The sequence below is a fragment of the Empidonax traillii genome, unplaced genomic scaffold (assembly GCF_003031625.1).
Source record: "Empidonax traillii isolate 1590-97213 ecotype Southwest subspecies unplaced genomic scaffold, ASM303162v1 scaffold457:size789790, whole genome shotgun sequence".
In the NCBI taxonomy this organism is placed as follows: Eukaryota; Metazoa; Chordata; class Aves; order Passeriformes; family Tyrannidae; genus Empidonax; species Empidonax traillii.
Genome location: NW_020955650.1, coordinates 486,083 through 505,953, shown reverse-complemented (window position 1 = coordinate 505,953; position 19,871 = coordinate 486,083). Strand labels below are relative to the sequence as shown.

Genomic DNA, 19,871 nt, shown 5'->3' with positions numbered 1-19,871 from the left:
AAGTGGGGCCCTCCATAATCACCCTAATAAACCAGCTATGAAATTAGTGATGACAACACAGGTTAAAGAATTAAGCAAGTAGTTTCAATGTAAACAGTCAAAAATGCATTACAGAACATCTTCAGAAATGCCTCCCCATTTAGCATTAAAATACTGTTAGCTATGTTTTGGTATTTAGGAGGACTGAGGGAAAACACACATTCATTTCATGAAATAATTAAAAACACAGCCCAACAGTTCAGAAATTGGATTAAGCTAGATGCAGCTGCAATCTTCAAACTTAGTTTAAACCAAATTTGAATATCTGCAACTGAAGCTTTCAAGCTATAATCATGCCATTGACCTTCCTTCTCCTCTCCCTTTTCTTTTTGGTCACTGAGGACTATTGAAAGTATCAGAGCTCCAAGTCAAGAACAACTCCCTTGTAACGACGATTCTGACACGGATACAGTGAGAGCAGATTGCCTGCAAGGAAACAAGAATAAACTGGCTATTTAGAGAGATTATGTAATGCAGCACGGAGCTGTAAAATGAGATTTAAAGAGACAGCACTCTGCCCTTCAGCCCTGTAGGTAACCATAGGAATTGACCAATACTGTAGGAATTTGAAGAGGTTCAGACACAGAGGAAGAAGTCTCATCAAAGAGTCTCCCCTCTGAGCTAGTATTTTAGTGATAATTCTTTAAAAATAAAAAAACAAAACAGCAATATTTAGCTATTTTTCCAAATCCTTTAAAACAAAGTTGAAGCTGAAACATCTCATGGGTGTGCAGGGTTTTACTACAAAGATGAGTTGTATCTGCACAAATACAAAGCATTTTGTGGACCTGAGCTTGCTGAACTCATGGAGCTTCACACACTCAATTAGCATAGAACTGCACACTGAAAATCAAACTGATTATGAACAAATACAACAGTATTAAGTCTTTCCTGCATAAATATTTTAGCAAGTGTAAACAAGATTCCCGTTTTTGTAAGCAGCCAATTCCCAAACGAACACACACAAACATCAGCTGGTTCAGCAAAGAAAGGGAGGAACTATGAACTGCCATGTCCCACCGCATTATAAATAGTGAGGAAACGTACAGCAAAGGCACATGTGATAAGGGAGACTAGTTCTGTATAACAGACATTCTTCCACAAACCTGGAAAAAAAAACCCGTCAGAATTTGCTTTAAAATTTGTATATATATATATATATATATATACATATATATCTAAATACAAAACCACCAATGTACAAAATAATGTTTTAGAAGACTCCAGAACTGTTGAGCAGTTGTTGGGAGATTTTACTTCTGCATTTCTTCACTTTAGAATGCAGGGGAAAAAAAAAATAAGGTTATTACCTTAGTCATTCTAATGAAAAACTGGTTTTCATCTAGTTCTAAGCATCCTTTCACTAAAAGCCTCAAAAAACAGCAGCATCATACACTCAGCCAACACCAGCTGCTTCACTGGTAATTAAATAAGAGACAACCCTTACACCTCCCCTGAAAAGATAGACATTACAGTAAGGAAGAATTTGGCCCAAACTAGATGGGGAAGGAGTGGGGGGATGGAGGGCTAGCAGGGGGAGGTGGTTGTTTTTTAAAAACCAGCAAGTCCCTGCTCTGTTGCTGGACTCTTCCCCCACCACGTCAAGCCTGCAGGTTGCTGGCAGGCAGAGCAGGCGCAGAGTGAGACCTGCCAGCACTCTCAGACCACACACATGCTCTCAGCTGCTCTCGAATCCTCCGGGGATGACTTCCATCGCCGCCCATCCCTGCTTCCCAGAGCCTGGCTCTTCCCTTCGGCCATGGCCTGCATGGAGCAGTGCACAGGAGAAAGCCGTGTGCTCACACCCCTGAAGGCAGGGGCAGCCCTGACGCAGGAGCCCTGAGCGAGTCACAGGAACTGAAGGTGCTCACAAGTGGTGCCGCACCAGCATCCCAACGGGAGCTCATTTCAGCAGTGCTTCTGCAGCACAGCTAACCCTGGAAATGCCAACAAAGTGGCACCCATAAATAAATAACTAAATATCTCAGCATTTTTTCTGATCAGTCATCCTAGCCATCCAAGGATAACTGCTCATGTTTAGTCCAGTCAGCCACCAGTGCACTTCAGTTTCAACGAACAACTCCACACCTTTCCTGTAAGATACACACAGTAAGTTCATTTACCTTGCAACACTTTGAAGTCTAACCACAATGGATATTAATGTAATTTTACCACCCCCCCCAGAAAAAAAAAAAAAAAACAAAAAACAAAAAAGCCATGATCATGGGCACACAGTGACAGGGTGAGATTTTGTAAGCTCGCTGCCATAGCTCAATTTGCAATTAAAAGCTATGTAAAGCTAAAAGTGTGGTTAAAAGCAGCAGACAACCGGCTCATTATACAGCAGCAGAAAGAAAAGCCTTTCAAACACCAATTGCTCTACCTGAAATATCAGCTGCTGTTGTCATGCCTGGGACTGAGCAAGAACATCACTTAAGCTCACTGAAAAGAACTTTCCCAGAGACAGATTGGCAGCATGACAAATGTAAGGTTGACTACAGAAACCAAAGACCAAATACTTGCTCCTTATATAAAGGACTGGCACAAAAAAAAAAAAAAAAAAAAAAAAAGTAAAGAGGAGAAAACCTGCAAAGAGCCTGAGAGGTGTAAGCGAAAAGACAAGTTATTTTCCTGTTTCAAAACTGTTTCGGAGGTGAGTTCATTTAAAGCAAGTATAATTTCTTGTATATGATGCTGATATATTTCAGTCAAGTCAGAATCACTGTGTGTGATCAGGGAGGCCCCACACACAAAAGCTGTGGGGAAGGAAGATGCTCAGACATATTCCCCAGCAAACACTCATCCAAGAAAGAAGCTGTGTTTAGATTCCAGAAAAACGCCTACACTGTCTTTACTTGTGATTACCTTTCAGCATAACCAAAAGGGCTTTTGAAGGATTCAAACACTCCAAGAAGCATGAAGACAGATTTTCTTCCATCAGCATTTTACTTTTCTACAATTAAAGACAACTGGGCAGTCCTTATCCACAAAAAGCCAATTTATTTTTAAAATGCCTGTGCAAAATTACAGTTTTGAATAAAGTGCCTAAATTGAAAACCAAACTTCACTAACTGTAAAAGGTATTTTAGAGGTTTTATTCCACTACTTATACAGGTTACACATTATACAGGCATTTTTAAAACTCATGAGATAGTAACTTTGGGCCTGACACTGAAACTAGTTCACCTAAAGTGAAGGCTTTGCTCTGCCAAACAAACAGGGCTCAATAGTCTTCACTACACAGAGCTGAATAAAACATTCTGTATATAAAACAATCTGTACATAAACCAGCTGAATAAAGCTGAGTAAGGCAATCTGACTATAATTCAATAACAAAGATCAATCTTAACCTGTCCAAGCCTATGGAGGTGTAATATCAATCTTATTTTTTTAATACCTATGCAGGCATAATATCAGGTAAGATTTTCTGTGTTTGAGTTGCAAGTGTGAGACTAATTTAGGAAAATACCTTCCTCTAAAATATCCCCCCCAAATGAGTACCTTATCAGTAAAACCCATCTACATCCCTGGTTAATTACCTGTCAGCTTCTGAGCCTTTGCTATGACAGTCCATCAGCTGTCATCTCCAAGAGACATGAGACAGGAGTATTAATTAGCCAAAAAATGACAACTCCTGTCCCTTGATATAAGTAACAGCAATTGAAACTGGAAGACCGTTCTGCTTCTGGAATAAAAGCTGGCTTTATTAGCTCTCTTTAAAGAGTGTAGATTATGTAGATCTCAATTAAAATGTAAAGTATGTAATGGGAATATTTATTTAAATATCGTCTGTGCACTAAAACCTTTTTTCCATTTTTCCCCTCTCTGTTCAACAATCACATATTAAGCACCTGATTATTATGAAGTGTGCATAAATATATGCATTATCTCACACTTGTACTGCTTAAAACCAAAAACACTGGAAGAATTATACTCAAAAATAAACATGTGTAAAGCATTTCAAGAACCCTGAAAACTGACAAAATAAAAGGCCACAACAGGTTTAACACACAATAAAAAGGTGCAGTGGGCATGTCAACCTTGAAAAAGACCTTTTAAACTACGGTAGTATTGTCAGGTGCCATTACCCTTTGTCAGCCAGCTACCTGACCTCATAAATCAGGTGTAGCAGCCAAATGAGAGTACAGTGTAAAATCAGCACCAGGCAGACTTGTCCACTGAATGGGGGGTCTGCCAAGGTTTTGAGGTCACATTCAAGACTAAAAATTAATTACAATCAATCAGATTAATAAAGAAAAGGTAATATCAATAAGACTAAAACTTGCTAGTACCATTCTGCAGGGTTTGTGCTCGTGACTCCTTTCCCAGATTGGCGTGGAATCCTCCTCCTAAAGTCGGTGTTTTGCCTGCACCTATTAGGGGAAAAAAAACCAAACACCAGACATGTCAAAGGCAGTAACTTGATTAAAATAAAACTTACTGTGCCACTATATGCAGTATCTGTATAATCTACAACATGCCCAATTACATTAAGAAGGGCTTAAAGGACTTAAGACCTCAAGTACCAATGCTGTGCAAATTGTTTCTTCCTTGGGATACTGTAAGAACTACATGCCCTCCCAATCTCAGCTCCAGAGAAAGTACAAAGATGTCTCGATGCCTATTTTAGGCATAACGAGAAAATCAACATTGTAAAATAGTTCTTGAAGTAAATGATGAAAACCTACTTAGTTAATATATTTTGTCTGAAGAATATTCAGTGCAGAGTTTTAATAGCTAATTACTGGCACTACAGAACATAAAACCTGTTTAGCATTCAATAGCAACTGTGTTGGCTACTGCAGAAATAGCACTTGCTCTAAAATAACTTCAGTTTGTCATTAGGCACACAGAGCAACACTTAGGCTACAAAAACCGAAAGTCTGGAACTTCTACTTTTACACCCTGAAAGGTTGGAGACTAAAAGATGTCTGAGTTGTAAATTAGCATCAACTAGAGGCTGGTTTATGCATCTGTGCCAATGCTGAGCAGCCTGAATGCAGAGTCTGCTGGGAATCAATGGAACTACTCATGCAAACCAATCTTGCAGAACGGGGAATTAAACTACCAAGGACAGAAATAGTCTCCCACTAAAACAGGAAGGTTTCTTTAAAAACAATCGGGTTACCTCAAGCAGGATATTCAAACCTATCAGCTTAACAGCAAGTGCGACCAAAAAGCTAAATTGCACAGGACGGAAAACAAACAATTTGTTAGTAATTGGACTTCTACTTAATTCAAATAACCTGCTCTTCAGGATAGGGAAAAAAGTCATCTTGTTGCCTAGGATGCCTACAGCTTTTCCTCAAGTTCTTGTAGCTGTTTTCTCCTCTTACACCAGCTCTTTAGAACAAACTAGAAAGGCTTTGGGACAGACACCCAGAGAGGAATGAACTGGTATTTGAGAACAGTTCAGGACATTTCTCCTACACACCTGAATAAAATACTTCCATATACAAGTTACAAGAAACTGTGACTTAAACTGTTCCCACTTACCAGATTTGTTTAGCTCTCGTCTCCTCTCAGTTACACTTAATGTAGGTCTATATTGAGGAAAGAAAGGCCAGAACAGAAAAGCTAACATTCCTCAAAAATTACTGCCTATCAGCCTTCAAAGCTTATTTTTCCATACAACCTTTAAATTAGGTTTCCAGTGCTATCCACATGAGAAACTGACTTCACTTTCACTTCATTAACAGATCCTTTCAACAAACAATAATCAGCTCTCACATAAATGCCCCACAGATTAAGTACTTCAGTTCAACATCCTAATTAGAAGTGAAAAACATTCAACAGTGACCTCCTCACTAGGTACAGAGGTAACTCTCCCAGCTCTGTATTTGACTGTTATTGACAGCAACCTCTCCTTGGCATCCTTACAGGTACAGCCTCCTGTTTCCACAAACACTTGAAAACAGACTGATGAGGTAAAACAGAGAGAGGTTACCAAACCACCACAGCACACACAACAGTTCTGGTGTATATTTAGTAAGAATGGTTCGCCTGGAAAAAAAACATGTCAGTGGTGGCAATAGTTTTAAGTTCATCTTCTTCAGAAATTCTGTCTCCCACCCTCCTTGTTTTTTGTTCCTTTAAGGTTTGCTTCACCACAGGCTTCCTCATGGTCTGATTTGGAGCAGGAGAGCACACACTCAAGCATCAGTACAGGACTCCAACTGCAGAAGAGCAGGAGCAAACAGGGCAGGCTGGAGGCAGCACTTGTTCCAAAGGCACCACTGCTCCCTCTTCTGCACAACGGCTCCACTTTCCAATCCCCTCTATCTTTGAATACACCAAAATACTGGACTGCTTTGGACTGTCACTGGCAAAACAGCTCTTTTACAGGTTTCTTTGTTACTACTCGAAAGCTTGCACAAAAGCAATCCTATGGTGGTGATAAACAATAGTAATAACTAAATGATTCAGCTTACTCAGAAGCTAAACTCCACAAAGAAGACAAATAAATTGAAATTAGGCTGAGATTTCCGTGATTTTGTTCTTTAAGATTCTTTTTCATTGAACATCAAGCTATAGCATCAGACATAAAAGTCATTTCTTTCCAAGCAATAGAGACTGCAGCAGATACCAGCAGAGCTATCTGAAAGACAAATTCTGCTATCAGAATTGATGTGCTCATTTCTCAGCAAGTTAAGTGGAAAGACTGAACATCTCTAATTAGCATTTGGCTTTGAAAACTGACAGAAAAAACCTAGTCTGTTGAGCACTTAAACTCTCAGAACTGCAAACTAATGTTGCCATTGACTATGCAGCCTCACCATCAACTTTAATCTTACAAGCAGAATGCAAACCAAACTCATTAACATAACTGTTCAGCTGAGTAATAAAAAGATAAACCCTTTAAAAAAGAAAACTGAAATTATCAAGTTCATTTAAAGACAAAAATCCCTACAAAGCTAGTAATTTAAAAAGTACAAAGAAAAGGAACAGCAATCGCTAGGCACAAACCAAATTAACATCCCAGATTAACTGCAATTTTTGCATTTCTTGACCTTTTCCATTTTTCCCTCTACAGCTTCAAAAGCGAATTAAACAGGCTTTTGGGTTTTCACATTCAGCTTTCAAGACATACAAAAATACGCCCAAGAAGTATTTGGCGTCTTCAAGTACTGCCTGCCAAATCTTCAACATTAACGTTAACATTTCCCTAAGGCAACCCAAATACCCTCCTTCGTGGGGTACACTGTCATCTGCTGAGGTACACTGTCACCTACTGATTATTTTTAGAAACTCAACTCAGATTTGCAGCTTTGCATAATGAAGCCTCCACTTCTCTTCTAGTTAGCTTTGAACATTCACATGAAATTCTGGACAACAGAAGGTGTGGAGAGACGTGTTAGGCGGCTCGAAAGTACATTTTTTTGTGGTCCTCTCAGCAGGCTACAGTGCCCCAAGACAACAGAAGAGAATTGAAGATGCAGATCATATATATGGGAACTTCATGATACTCGGTCAAAGCCTAAACAGGTCCAGACCAGCCCATAACCCCCCTCACCTAAGAGCTGAACTACTGGGCAGTGTTGGGTTAACGGTGGGATTTGATAATCTTAGAGGTCTTAGGTATTTCCTGACTTAAATGGTTCTACGACTGCCCCTCTCCATCAGCCTCAAGCAGCCATCCCCACGCTGCTCCTCACAGCACAGGCACCTCGGCCGTTTCTGTTTTGCTCCACCAACTCTCTCGAAAAGGAAGTCACAGCACACTGCTTCTCTGCAAAAACGCTCCTCAGGCTGTAAAAGGTGCAAGCAAAGCTTGAAGTCTGCGGTAACCCTGAACAGCAACAAAAAGACGACACATAACAGGAAGAGCACTTATCACATCCCTCCATACAGCAGAGGCAAAGAGCGGCACCTGTAGCTTACAGGGCACTTCTCTGTGTCAGGTAGTGACATGAGGAGTTTCAGATTCAACACCTGAAGAAGAAAGAGATTCAGTCCCAGCATTATGGATTTTGTTTCCTCTACATAAATGAGCAAGTGAGAACAGGGAATGAAGCAGCCTGCAACCTGAACTGAAGTGTCTCTGCTATCTGATAGGACAAATCCTACCAAAATCCTTCCCCGTAAAACTGAATCCAAAACCCACCGGTTCTTTCTTCAGAACAATGCAGGGGGAAAACTTCACTCTCAAATCCATGTTATTCACAGACCGAGCATAAAATCGCAGTCTGGTAAAGAATGCAGACTGGATCACAATGGTTTCATAATCAGAGAAGACTAGATAATCTAATATAAAAAAAATGAATGAGCTTCCTATTTAAGTTAGACCATAAAAGTCAAAAGGAGAGAAAGTAAATGTCCCATAACAATTCATATAACATATAATAGCCAAATTATGTGATTAAAGATTTCTGAATGCATAAAACCATGGAAGTTTGTAACTAAAATAATTCTTTTCTCAGCCATTTTTACAGGGAAGTTAACAAGTCTGCAGGCACTGCCAGATAAGCTTACACAGACCAACTTTAAATCTGCTCCATCACAGCGTGTTTTCAAGGGCTTATTTTCATAACTACCAACTGAAGAGATAAATATACTGCTGTGTCCACCACACCCCAGTTTAGGGCAGCACAAGTCTATGAAACCAGTCTGGGTCCAAGTTACGTGCTCAACTGCACCACCACAGCTGATAGCAGTGCCCTCTGCAGCACTTCCAGCAAGCAGCTGTTGCCATCCCAAGGACAGCAAAGAAAGACTCGATGCCAGAAAAAAACCTCATATTAACTCTGGTGCACGATTGCCACCTGGAGGATCTGGGGAGAGAAGCCAGATTGATTCAGTTCATCTCACTAAAACATACAGTGGGTAATTATTCTAGATGCAAGTTTCCCCTCTTTCTTCCCAGCATGATTATGAATTAAGTTTTGCGATGAGAAAACCTAGCACAGAGTAAAACAGGCAAATACTCTCCTGGACCTCTTTCAAAAAGTCTGCAAATTCGGCATATCTATAATTCCTTTTTCTGTACTGCAAATTACATCATGACCACTTTGCATAACTTAAAATTAACCATGAATTAGTGTCATCTCTAGAAATCTGGGCCACAAATAGGAGGAATTTTGCTGGTACTAATCTCATCATCCCTTTTCAGGACCCAGCATTTCCATTTCAAGTTTAGCATCTGTATTACTGGCAGAACCCACTCCTGGACTTCTGGAGGCTTCAGTGCGAAACATATTTAATGTCAGGACTCGGTCTGTCAATACATTTTACACCAAAACCAGTTAACAACTACCAATTAAACATATAACCCTTACTCCTTCCACTTTTGTAGTATTAAAAAAATACACAAGAATCCTTTATTGTACATAACAACTGCGTAGACAAAAGCACAGAAACTGATACAGAGTCCATCCTCTTTCCCAATTGTCTCACAAGCACCCACTGTGACAGTAACTGTCCGTCTAACAAGGTTCTAGAGGACAAAAAGGCATAAAAGATGAATGACCAGTAAGCTTAGCTTAAATGTTATGTAAGCTTTTTTCCTCCCATGTATTTAGTCCTTCTTTCTGGTTTGCTGACCATAACTTTCCATTTTCATAAACCCCAAAAGACTGAAATACTTAGATCAAGCCAAACTCCCATCAAGTTCTGCCTTTGAGGTCAATGTAGCTCGAGTGCCTCGACGTAAAAGCATGAAGAAGTTTTGAGAGATAAAATAGTATATAAAATGTTGCAGTAAACTTCCATAGGCATATGGGAAACACAGCTTTACTAAATAAAAAGGTGAATTAAATGTGTCAAGGGACACTGCAAACCAAGAGTACACATTCAGCATTTATGGCGGTGCAAATTGGTCACTGCAATAAATTGTTTATAATTTACTTGCAAGAAAAAGACTATATATCAGTAGAAAGAAATTTTTCTTGGTATTCAAATATTTCAAGCAGCCTACTTGCAAATATTGTGGAGCCTCCTGCACTCAAAATTTTAACAAATGCTTGTTCATGCTTTAAGTTTAAAGCTTCCCTTTCTCCCTAGGTGCAAAAGAAACCAGATAACTTCCCACAAACAACATTCTTCCCATCAGCCTCAAACTAGTGTATTGCAAACTCATGTAAACTTGGAGCTGGAGAGCCTTAATGTATATTTGCTGTACAGGAGCCATAAGTTGTACATCATCCAGACTGGGTGCTGCAGTTTCAATGTTGCCTGCAGTCTCCCATTTTTATGACCGTGTCTGTGTGTTTGTCACTGCCCTAAAACCTCCAGGCTTAGTCATTAAGTAACAGTATGTAAAAAGACTTTAATTCACACAGGTTATTGTAAATCTCAAATAATAAATGCCTGCCTAGCATTTAAAGAAAAAAATATGCACATTTAATTTAGTTTAGAACGTAGTTTTTAATCAGAAGTCATCAAAACAAATAGAAATTCAGAGCAAACAACCAGAAAAGAGTAAACTTGTTTCAAGACAATCACACTGTCCAGTCTTGCACAGACACACAAACAATGTTCTTTCACCTCAGACCCTAAAAGTAGGGTAAATCCTGCAGGGCAAGAATCCCATTTTGGTGGTCAGGCTAGTCATTCCATAACCCTCCTAGTGAAGCTTCTGACAATGCGCATTTGAGGATTCTGTAGGTCTGATCTGGAGCTGACAAATGCCCCTAGCTCCACCAACTTATCTTCTCCATCCCACAGTTCTGTTGCCTCAGGCTGTATTTCATTATGCTAACTTCCATGTTTTATCCTGTTTTCCCAGGGAAAACAGCACACAGAGCACTGCACACCTCTGTTACCTCTGCCAGTTTCAGACAAACCTGACAGGGGGACAGCAGTCTCAAAACTACAAAGTTTCTGCTGGTTTTGTAAAAACAGGTAGCAGGATGGGCAAAATAGGTGCAAAGTTAAAACTAGACAGACAAAAGCTTCTGAAAAATATTTTTGATTTAAATTTTTGCTACAGATGTGACCCTGAACTCTATAGCAGGACAGGGACAGGCAGAGCTGAGGGCACTGAGCACCTCCATGGGTTCAGGGATGGGTTGAGGCCAGGCAGGGTGTCAGCCTCCATGTGGGGGTCAGGGACAGACCCAGCAAGGGGAACAAGGTCAAACAAAGCCCTGGGATGGCCCAGTAGGGCCACAGGGATGAGATGAGGCCAGGCAGGACTTGGGCCTGGCTCTACAGGGCCCATGGCTGGGCAGGGCAAGGCTGTGGGGAGCTGGAGAACAGCCCTGTTGCACAGTCCCTGAGGTAGGGACTGACATCCCTCGAGTTCAAGAAGGGACCCAGGGCCATGGGTAGGATTGGGGGAACCCCAGGGAGAAGATGGTCATGGACAGCAAGGGCCAGCAGTGCCTGGTTTATGCCCAAGACACTTACCAGATGCTGTTTTTCTCAACTGACTACCAAGCATTTATAGGCAATTTCTGGAACAAAAGAAGCTGAGCTTCCCCAGACACAGTATGTGTCAGGATCACAAACTTCCTTGCAGTGCCCTTTCTTTGTCTTGCATTTCTCAGCTACATCTTCCAGCTTGCTGCTGCACTGCCTGCACATCAACCTTCTCAGGTGAGACTGTTTTCTTATCCTTTGATTAGTGTCAGAAGTCTCAGACTTCACCTTTCTCAGCTTCTTTAAACAAAAACCTGAAGAGAAGTCTGGACTGTCAGGGTTTGCTCTGTGCTCAGCTTTCTTCCTCTCACTCTCTTCAGCTTCATATTTTGTTTTTCTCCTGTCAGCTACAAGGAAAATACTTGTGAAAACAGTTTCTCCCAACAACTACCACAAGACAGGGGACTCCCACCCAGACACGGTGAAAAAGTGATCAGAGAACTCCACACCTTCAGACACAGCACTCGACTCACAGCTTGCCTTTCTACAAAAGCAGCTGCCATCAAATCAGTGCAAACTGGCAAAGAGCTCTGTGGAACTCCTGCAATTACAGTATAATGGAGAGGGGGGGAAGTATCTCCCTCTTAGACTCTATTGCTGTGCCTCCTGCTGGGATGTGTTCAAATGTTATGACTGACAGGCGTCTGTTAAAAACTTGGGTATGAAGAAAAATAAAAAGCAAAGCACATTCATTCCAATTAGCAGAATAAGGAATTTTAATTCAAATGCTCTCCAAATTTGGTAAGAAGTCACAGAGAACAACTACTTTTGGCTAGTTCGAGATGGTCTGAACTGGCTGTCAATTATGAATTGAATAGCTATTGTTAAAAACGAGACTCAGCTAAGAAAAGCACAGGCCTCAAACACTTTCTGTACAATTAACAGAGTTCCCTGGAGCTCAAATGTGCATGACAACCCTTCTCCGCTAATATCTGACTTACCCAGGGTCAAATCAGCCAAGTCCAGAAACTCAATTTCAAGGCAGGTCCTTTATAAGCTTCAAGACAGTAACACAGCTAGGGCTAAGTGATGAGGCTGGACTCTTACCTGACTGTGACCACTACCAATTAAGAACTAAGAATTACAACTAAACTGATCAGCACAGAGCCTACCAAAGCTTTCACTAGGTTGCGCTTTGTGAGGACTTTCCTCTCAAAAGGTCAATAGGACGATATATAGCAGCCCCCTCTGGGACATGAAGAGGTTATTACTGTGCTAGTGAAAGAACTTACCAGCTCATGACCCAGCAAGTAACAGGTACCTCACAAGAAGAGCTGACTTGCCATCCCTTGAGACAGGCAGCATCTTCCCAACTACCATCAGGGAAGATTTCATGGTCCTTATTACACAGTATTGCATAAGCAACTTCATAGACCTTATTTTAAACCTTCGCCTTGCAGTCTCTGGACACCTTATCACAGACTCTCACAATTGTAAATATCTCTACTAGCTATTTCTCACAAGATCAGAAGAACTGATTAAGTATTGTCAGGAAAGAATGTATCTATGTAACTGTCAAACGAGTTTTGTGTTCACCACTTCACAGAACACAATCAAAAAACCCCCATTATTAATACCTAAGGACTTCACTTTATGCTACAAAACCAGTCCCCTGATTCCTAGACCAGTGTTAAAAGAACAGTCAAAACCCTGAAAAGCATCTCCGTAAGGCTCAAAGAACATGATCTCCCTGTGACAACTCAAAAGAACAGCTGTGCCAAATCACATGGAAGGACTATCTAGTCCAGTATCCCACATCAGAAAGGGAAAGTCCATTACGATACACACCTCCAAATGAACACAAAACACAGGAGGAAAGCTTGTTGTGATAGTTCTCTCATAATCTCCAAGTGCCTACAGATCCGTGCCTCAAGGATTTCCTGAGCCAGAAATATTTTTTTTAATGGCCACGACACGTTTTTATTCTGCTTGCCCAATCATTTAAACTCACATAAACTTATAACATCCACAACTTCAGATTTACATGGAGTTTTCTTCTGTAAAAACCCAAAGCAACCAAACAAAACCTCCTAATGCTTCTGAACCTCCAACTCACTACCTCTGAAATAAGTTGGCTGCTAGATTTCTTAGCACTCCCCAAGTGTTCTGCATTATGTGATACTGAGCAGCCACTCATCCTTGCTGTGTTTTTCTACTGTATTTACAGATCTCTACTATGGCCCCATTTAATCATCTCTTCCCCAGTCTGAAGAGGCTGAGCCTATTCAGTCACTCTGGCTGAGAATCTCTCCAAGAAGCTCTCCTCTTAATCACCCCATTGTCCTCTCTATATCTTTTCTAGTTCTATTAGAGGTTTTCTTGAGGAGGGGGAAGAAAAGAGAGAAACCCACCAGAAATGCACACAGCACTTCAGTCACAGGTAGGGCTGTGGATATGTGACAGTGTAGGGACATGCTGTTGTACTCTTTTCCTGATAAATCCTAACACACCCCTCCCCACTCTGCTTTTTGTGTACTATGAATAAACATTTAGCTCAATGTTCTTACAGAGCTATCCATTACAACCTAGGGAGCTCCTTCACAAGTTATCCTGGCCAGTCCAGATGTAGAAAAAGAAACCATCCTGAATGTAGAATAAAGAAACAATCCTACGTCTCACAGCAGCTCTTGATCCCATCTGTTATTTTACTATGTAGCTACTAAAAAGAACAGGTCCTTCTACAGTCTTTACTATCCCAAATAATTTAGTGTTGCCAGCAAACTTCATTAACTCACCGTTCACCACTTTTCCAGATCATCAGCCCAGATTCTATGGAATTCCACTGGTACCTCCTTCAGGAGACATACTATTTATTTCCAGACTACACTTCTCATAATACAAGGAGCCACTCTGCTATGTAAGGACTTTCTCTTACCCACGACAGCTCAGATTCTATAAAAACTTCTGGTGAAGGATCTTGCTGACCTTCCTTTGAAAATCCACCCCTCTGCTCTGTTCCCTTACCAACTTCCTTAGAAAGTTACAAAGCGTCTGCAAGGCAAGCCATTTTGCCAAAGAGCATTGTTACCCCATATTTACCTGTACTGACACCTAATTTGTTCTTCACTACCTTACCTCGTCAGCTTATCCTGTTCATGTGGCACTCAGGGACAAGGTTTAGTGGTGGATTTGGCAGTGCTGGGTTAACAATTGGACTAGATCTTAAAGGTCTTTTCCGACCTAAATGATTCTATGATTCTACCCTTTTCTCCAACAAACTTACCAGCCTGGGTTTTCCCAAACCTCTGTGCAGCGGCAAAGCAAAACAAATAATAACAAACAAATAACAATAACAGCTCAATGTAAATACTGCCTGGGAAAATATAACTCTGATCTCACACCTTCCTCCAGCCCTGACAGAATAAAAGAAGGTATTTCCCATGTTTTATAGTGATTCTGCCGGACTTATTAGCAAGGACTTGGCATGATCTAGAGAGGCCACTTTGTATTAATATAGAGAAGTGCAGGTCTCTCTTCCTCCTTCAGCAAACAGATGCAAGATTCTGAAATCTTAACATGCAACTTGGCAAAACAAAAGGTTTTTCTACGTGTAACAAAGAGAAATCACTAACACTATCTCCATGCTTTCCATTCCCTTTTATTTCTTTATGATGGAGATGAAAATAAATTATTAAAAAAGGCATCTATTCAACGTTTATTAGCACACAAATAGAAGCAGTTGTGGATCTTGGAAGGATTTAGGGGATCTTGTTTCACAGTCAGAAGCTCTGAACTCCACAAACGCCAAGGGCCCCGTTCAATTTCCAGCCTTCCAACAGAGAATCTGACATCCCTCATGCTTTGCAGAACCTACACAACCTTCTCAGAGTCACCCAGCCCTACTGACCGTGAGCCAGGGGCTCAAAGACAGCAGCCCTGGCACCTCTGGCACTGAAAATGCTCCACATGTTAGGACTGCCTGAGGTCATCAGACCAAAGTCCAAGGAGCCTCAGCCCAAGGCATTTCATAGACAAGGGATCCATCAGGGCCACAGACTTAAAGAGCTGACAAAGAGGACAGGAAAAGGTGTTAAAAACGGGGAACTGAGGGAAACCTGCTAATGTAAACAGAAGTCACTGAGAGATGTAACTTACCAAAAAATGTTGCTTTCAGCAAGTTCATGTTTTCTGACTTAAAAAGAAATATACATTCCTCTGGAAATTCACCACCCAGCACAACACTTAGAAATACTAAGTCTTTCCTACACAGGAAAGGACTTTTCTCCCCATTCCTGAGGACTTAAATCAGTGTCATACACACATAACAGACAAGCACACATCATGAAGACGCTGTTACTGCAGCACAAATACAGTTTTTCAGACTAGCTTTCATCACTCAGTTTTAAATCAAGAAAAAATAAATATTCACAACAGAAGCATCTGTTTTTAAACATAAAGAGTTGTACCAGAATAAGCCACCCATATTCTAATTTCCTTAAAAAATGACATGAAACAGGGCCCATACTCATAGAATCACAGAATGGTTTGGGTTAGAAAGGACCTTAAAGATCACCAAGTTCCAACCCTCTATCATGGGCAGGGACATCTTTCACTACATAAGGTCGCTCCAAGCCCCTGGCCAACCTGGCCTTGCACGCTCCCACAGATGGGACAACCTGCTGCAGTCCCTCACCACCCTCATAGTGCTTCATCCTCACCCATCCTTGCAGTAACACAACAAATCCACAAACAGCATTGTTCCGAAGGTCCTGTTCTCTCATTTCCACAAACATGACTTCACCAAAATGCATCAGTGCACATGGGGACTTGCTAGAACATCACAGTATGAACACACAGTGAAGCCCCTGCAGCCACACCTTGTGCCAGCCAGAAGAAGCCACCATGACCATGCTAGAGTTTTGCTGCAATTACCTTTTCAGTTTTAAACACCCACCTGTCCTTGGGGTGATTGTCCCTCTTCATGGGTCCTAGAATTTGTTTTTTAAGAGTAACATATAACAGGTAACTAACTAGCTATGCAAGATCCAAGCATTAATGTGCTATCCATAAAAAAAATAAAAGTACCAACAGCAATGTCTCAGGGCTTACACAAAAGGGAACAGGTCTTAAAGGAACTTAGCAAAGTACTGTGCAATTCATCCAGAAGATGAAAAAAAGCCTCAGTCTGGTGCAGTTCTCTCTCTTCCTTTTGATTTTTTTTTTTTGGTAGGATAAAGGCATCCCAAAATGTGCTCTAGCTTGCATGCCATCTGTCCTGCATAATTTTGGGTGGGAGGGAAAAAGCAGTACAAGCCCTTAAATATCTAGTCTCCACATCTCAACAGGAAAAAGCGCAGGATATAAGAGCTGCTCACAAGCTATAAAAAAAAGTAATGCCAGCACCCTGAGCTGGAAGACAGGAATGGTATCAGACAAATCCTAGCCTACAGTAGACTCCCAAACTCCAATATGCAGTGCTGTATTCTCCACCACAATTCCTCTTCCTTCCTCACAGCCATACAATCCATCAATCCCTCTTGTTTCAGTGCGAAGTTCTTTCTCATGCTTTTTCTGATGTTTCTTTCTCCGTATACGTACTCCTCATACCCATTTTCTGTCTCTCCCCTTTCAAACACTATGTGTCATTCACGGGGGTTTTTTCCCATGTCTTATCCTCCAGGGCATTCACACAAACACCCCAACCCATTTATCTGACAGGAAACTTCTGACCCTTCACTTCCAGACTCTTTCTTCTCCATCACTCTTACTCTGACTACACATATTCCCTCTATCCATTAAACACCCAATCTCTCCTGTCGTCTACCCTAAATAATTTCATCTACCTCCCCATTCCCTGTGCACCCAGTCCTTCCACACAGAACTCCAAACATCCTCACACACCTGCCCCACACTGCCTAGAGCTCCAGTCCCTCATGCACTAACTCCATCACACCCAGAGCATCCCTCCCATCCTGCACAGCTCTTTTCCCCCATTCATCCCAGTCTCCTCTACCCCATTTCTGTCTCACCTTGCACAGCACGCTGTCCTCCTATCCACGCACTGACTCTCCCATTTCCACTCTGTGCAGCACTAATTCCCATATGCACCATTCACATCCCTCCTTTGCACAACACACTTTTCCACAGTATTTCCCTCACATCTCTTTTGCACAACAACCTGTCCCCTACACGTTGTCCTTATCTCCAAGCACACACTGCTCAATGCAGCATCCCCATAACCCCACCCTCTGGCACAGCAGCCCTGTCCCTACACTGCCCATAGCCCCCTCACCCCTGTGCGCCCTATCCCTGACCCCACAGAATCAATTAGGCTGAAAAAGACCTTTGAGTTCATCAAGTCCAACCTGTGACCCAACACCACCATGTCAAGCAGACCATGGCACTGGTGCACAGCCATGCCACGTTCAGTCTTCCCTTTAACACCTCCAGGGATGGTGACTCCACTTCTGCCCAGAGCAACCCATTCCAATGCCTAATCGCCCTTTCTGTGAAGAATTTCTTCTTAGTGTCCAACCTAAACCTGCACCAGCACAGCTTAAGACTATGCCCAGCTTAAGGCTATATGTCGTCTCATCCTGTCACTTGTTGCCTGGGAGAAGAGGCCGAGCCCCACCCAGCTACACCCTCCTGCCAGGTAGTCGTAGAATGATAAAGTCACTCCTGCATCTCCTCTTCCCCAGGTTAAACACTCCCAGTTCCCTCAGCCGCTCCTCGTAGGATTTGTGCTCCAGACCCTTCACCAGCTTCACTGCCCATCTCTGGACTCGCTCCAGCACCTCAATGTCCTTCCTGAACTGCAGGGCTCAGAATGGGACACAGTACTTGAGGTGTGGTCCCACCAGTGCCCAGTACAGGGGCACTGAGGTCAATTCCCTGGTCCCGCTGGCAAGCCAGGATTCCACTGGGGTCCTTGCCCACCTGGGCACACTCTGCCTCCTGTTCCGCTGCTGTCAGCCCGCACGCCCAGGTCCTTTTCCATTGGGCCGCTCACCCCTGTCCCTGACCCCACACTGCCCGCAGCCTCCTCACCCTGTCCCTTGTCACACACCCATTACAGCACCCGCTCCCTCATGCCGTGTCCCTCGTTCCCCATCCCCCTCTCCCCCATTCCCCCAACACCCTTTCTCCACACCCCGCCCCCGATTCCCCAAACCCCGTTCCCCGTGCACCCAGACCCCCCTCCCCACACACCGCCCCCGCCCCGCCCCGGCCCTTCTCGGCTGCACTCACCGTCCAGCGACACGAACTGCCCCACGGCGGAGGAGCCGCCGCCGCTGTTCTCCACGAACTGCACCTCGGACACGATGATGTTGTCCTCCAGCACCGACCCGCAGCCCGTGCACACCGCGTCCCCCCGCGCCGCGTCCACCTCGATCTCCGCGCACCCGCAGGCGGCGCACACCCGCCCGCCCGGCATCGTGCCGGGAGCGCCGGGACGGGCCCCGGCCGCCTCCGCTCCCTCCCGCCGCCCGCCCGGACAGCCCGGCCGGGGCTCGGCGCAGGCCTCGCTGCCGGCACCGGCTCGGGGAGGAGCCGCGGCCCGCCCGCTCTCGCGAGGCTTCGCCCGCCGCGCCCGCCCCTCCCGCCGGCTCCTCCCTCAGCGCCCGCCCCGGCCCCGCGTTCCCCTCGGGGATCGCCCTGTCCCCCTCCTGCTGCCCTTTACAGCCTTCCGCTGGACCCGTTCGCTCAAAGCCCCACCCAGCCTGGCCCTCGAGGCTACCAGAGATGGGGCAGCCACAGCCTCTCTGGGAAACCCATTCCGATGCCTTGCCACCCTCTTAAGACGTCGATGAAATTGATCAGTCAAACCTAGCCGGCCGTTCTGTAATACTGAAATAAAAGTTTTCTGAGGCCTGAGGGATCGGTTTCGGCAAAGCCCTTTGAGCCCTGCCTGGCAGAGGTGTCGCAACGCTGAGATCTAGTGCTTTTTTCGGTTTATTATCATAGAATCACAGGATGGTTTGGATTGGAAGAGACCTGAAAGACCACCTGGTTCCAACACCTCGGCCGTGGGCAGGGACACCTTACACTAGATCAGGTTGCTCCAAGCCCCATTCACCCTGCTCTTGGACACTTTCAACTATGGGCATCCACAGCTTCTCTGGGCAACCTGTTCCAGTGTCTCACCACCTTCACAGTAAAGAATTTTTTCCTAATGTCTAATCAAAAGCTACTTTCTTTCAGTTTGAAGCCATTACTACCCCTTGTCCTGTCACTACATGCTCTTGTAAAAAGTCCCTCTCCATCTTTCCTGTAGGCTCCCTTCATGTACTGAAAGGCCGCTATTAGGTTACCCCAAAGCTCTCTTTTCCAGGCTGAACAATCCCATTTCTCCCAGCCTTTCCTCACAGGAGAGGTGCTCCCTCCCTCTCATCATCTCAGTTACCCTCCTCTGGACTTGCTCCAACAGGTTGGTGTCCTAACTTGTATTTTAGTTCCTGAATCAAAGAACTCAGTTTTCATCCAAGTCATTGCTCACTTTAGCACTCAACCCACATGTAGTAAATTGGCAC

The 19,871-nt window shown here is 43.4% G+C and overlaps 1 protein-coding gene across 1 annotated transcript in view; it reads right to left on the bottom strand.

The window, feature by feature from the left end:
• Nucleotides 1–18,799, bottom strand: part of BRF1 (BRF1 RNA polymerase III transcription initiation factor subunit) — a 178,828-nt gene extending 160,029 nt beyond the window's left edge. Inside the window, exons 1-2 of the mRNA XM_027895346.1 lie at nt 18,589–18,799; nt 4,332–4,412 (exon numbers count right to left, since the gene is read on the bottom strand). Of these exons, the coding sequence (XP_027751147.1) occupies nt 4,332–4,412; nt 18,589–18,775 (268 nt within the window). The 5' untranslated portion in view covers nt 18,776–18,799. The remainder of the gene's footprint in view (nt 1–4,331; nt 4,413–18,588) is intronic.
• Between the last annotated feature and the right edge of the window lie 1,072 nt (nt 18,800–19,871).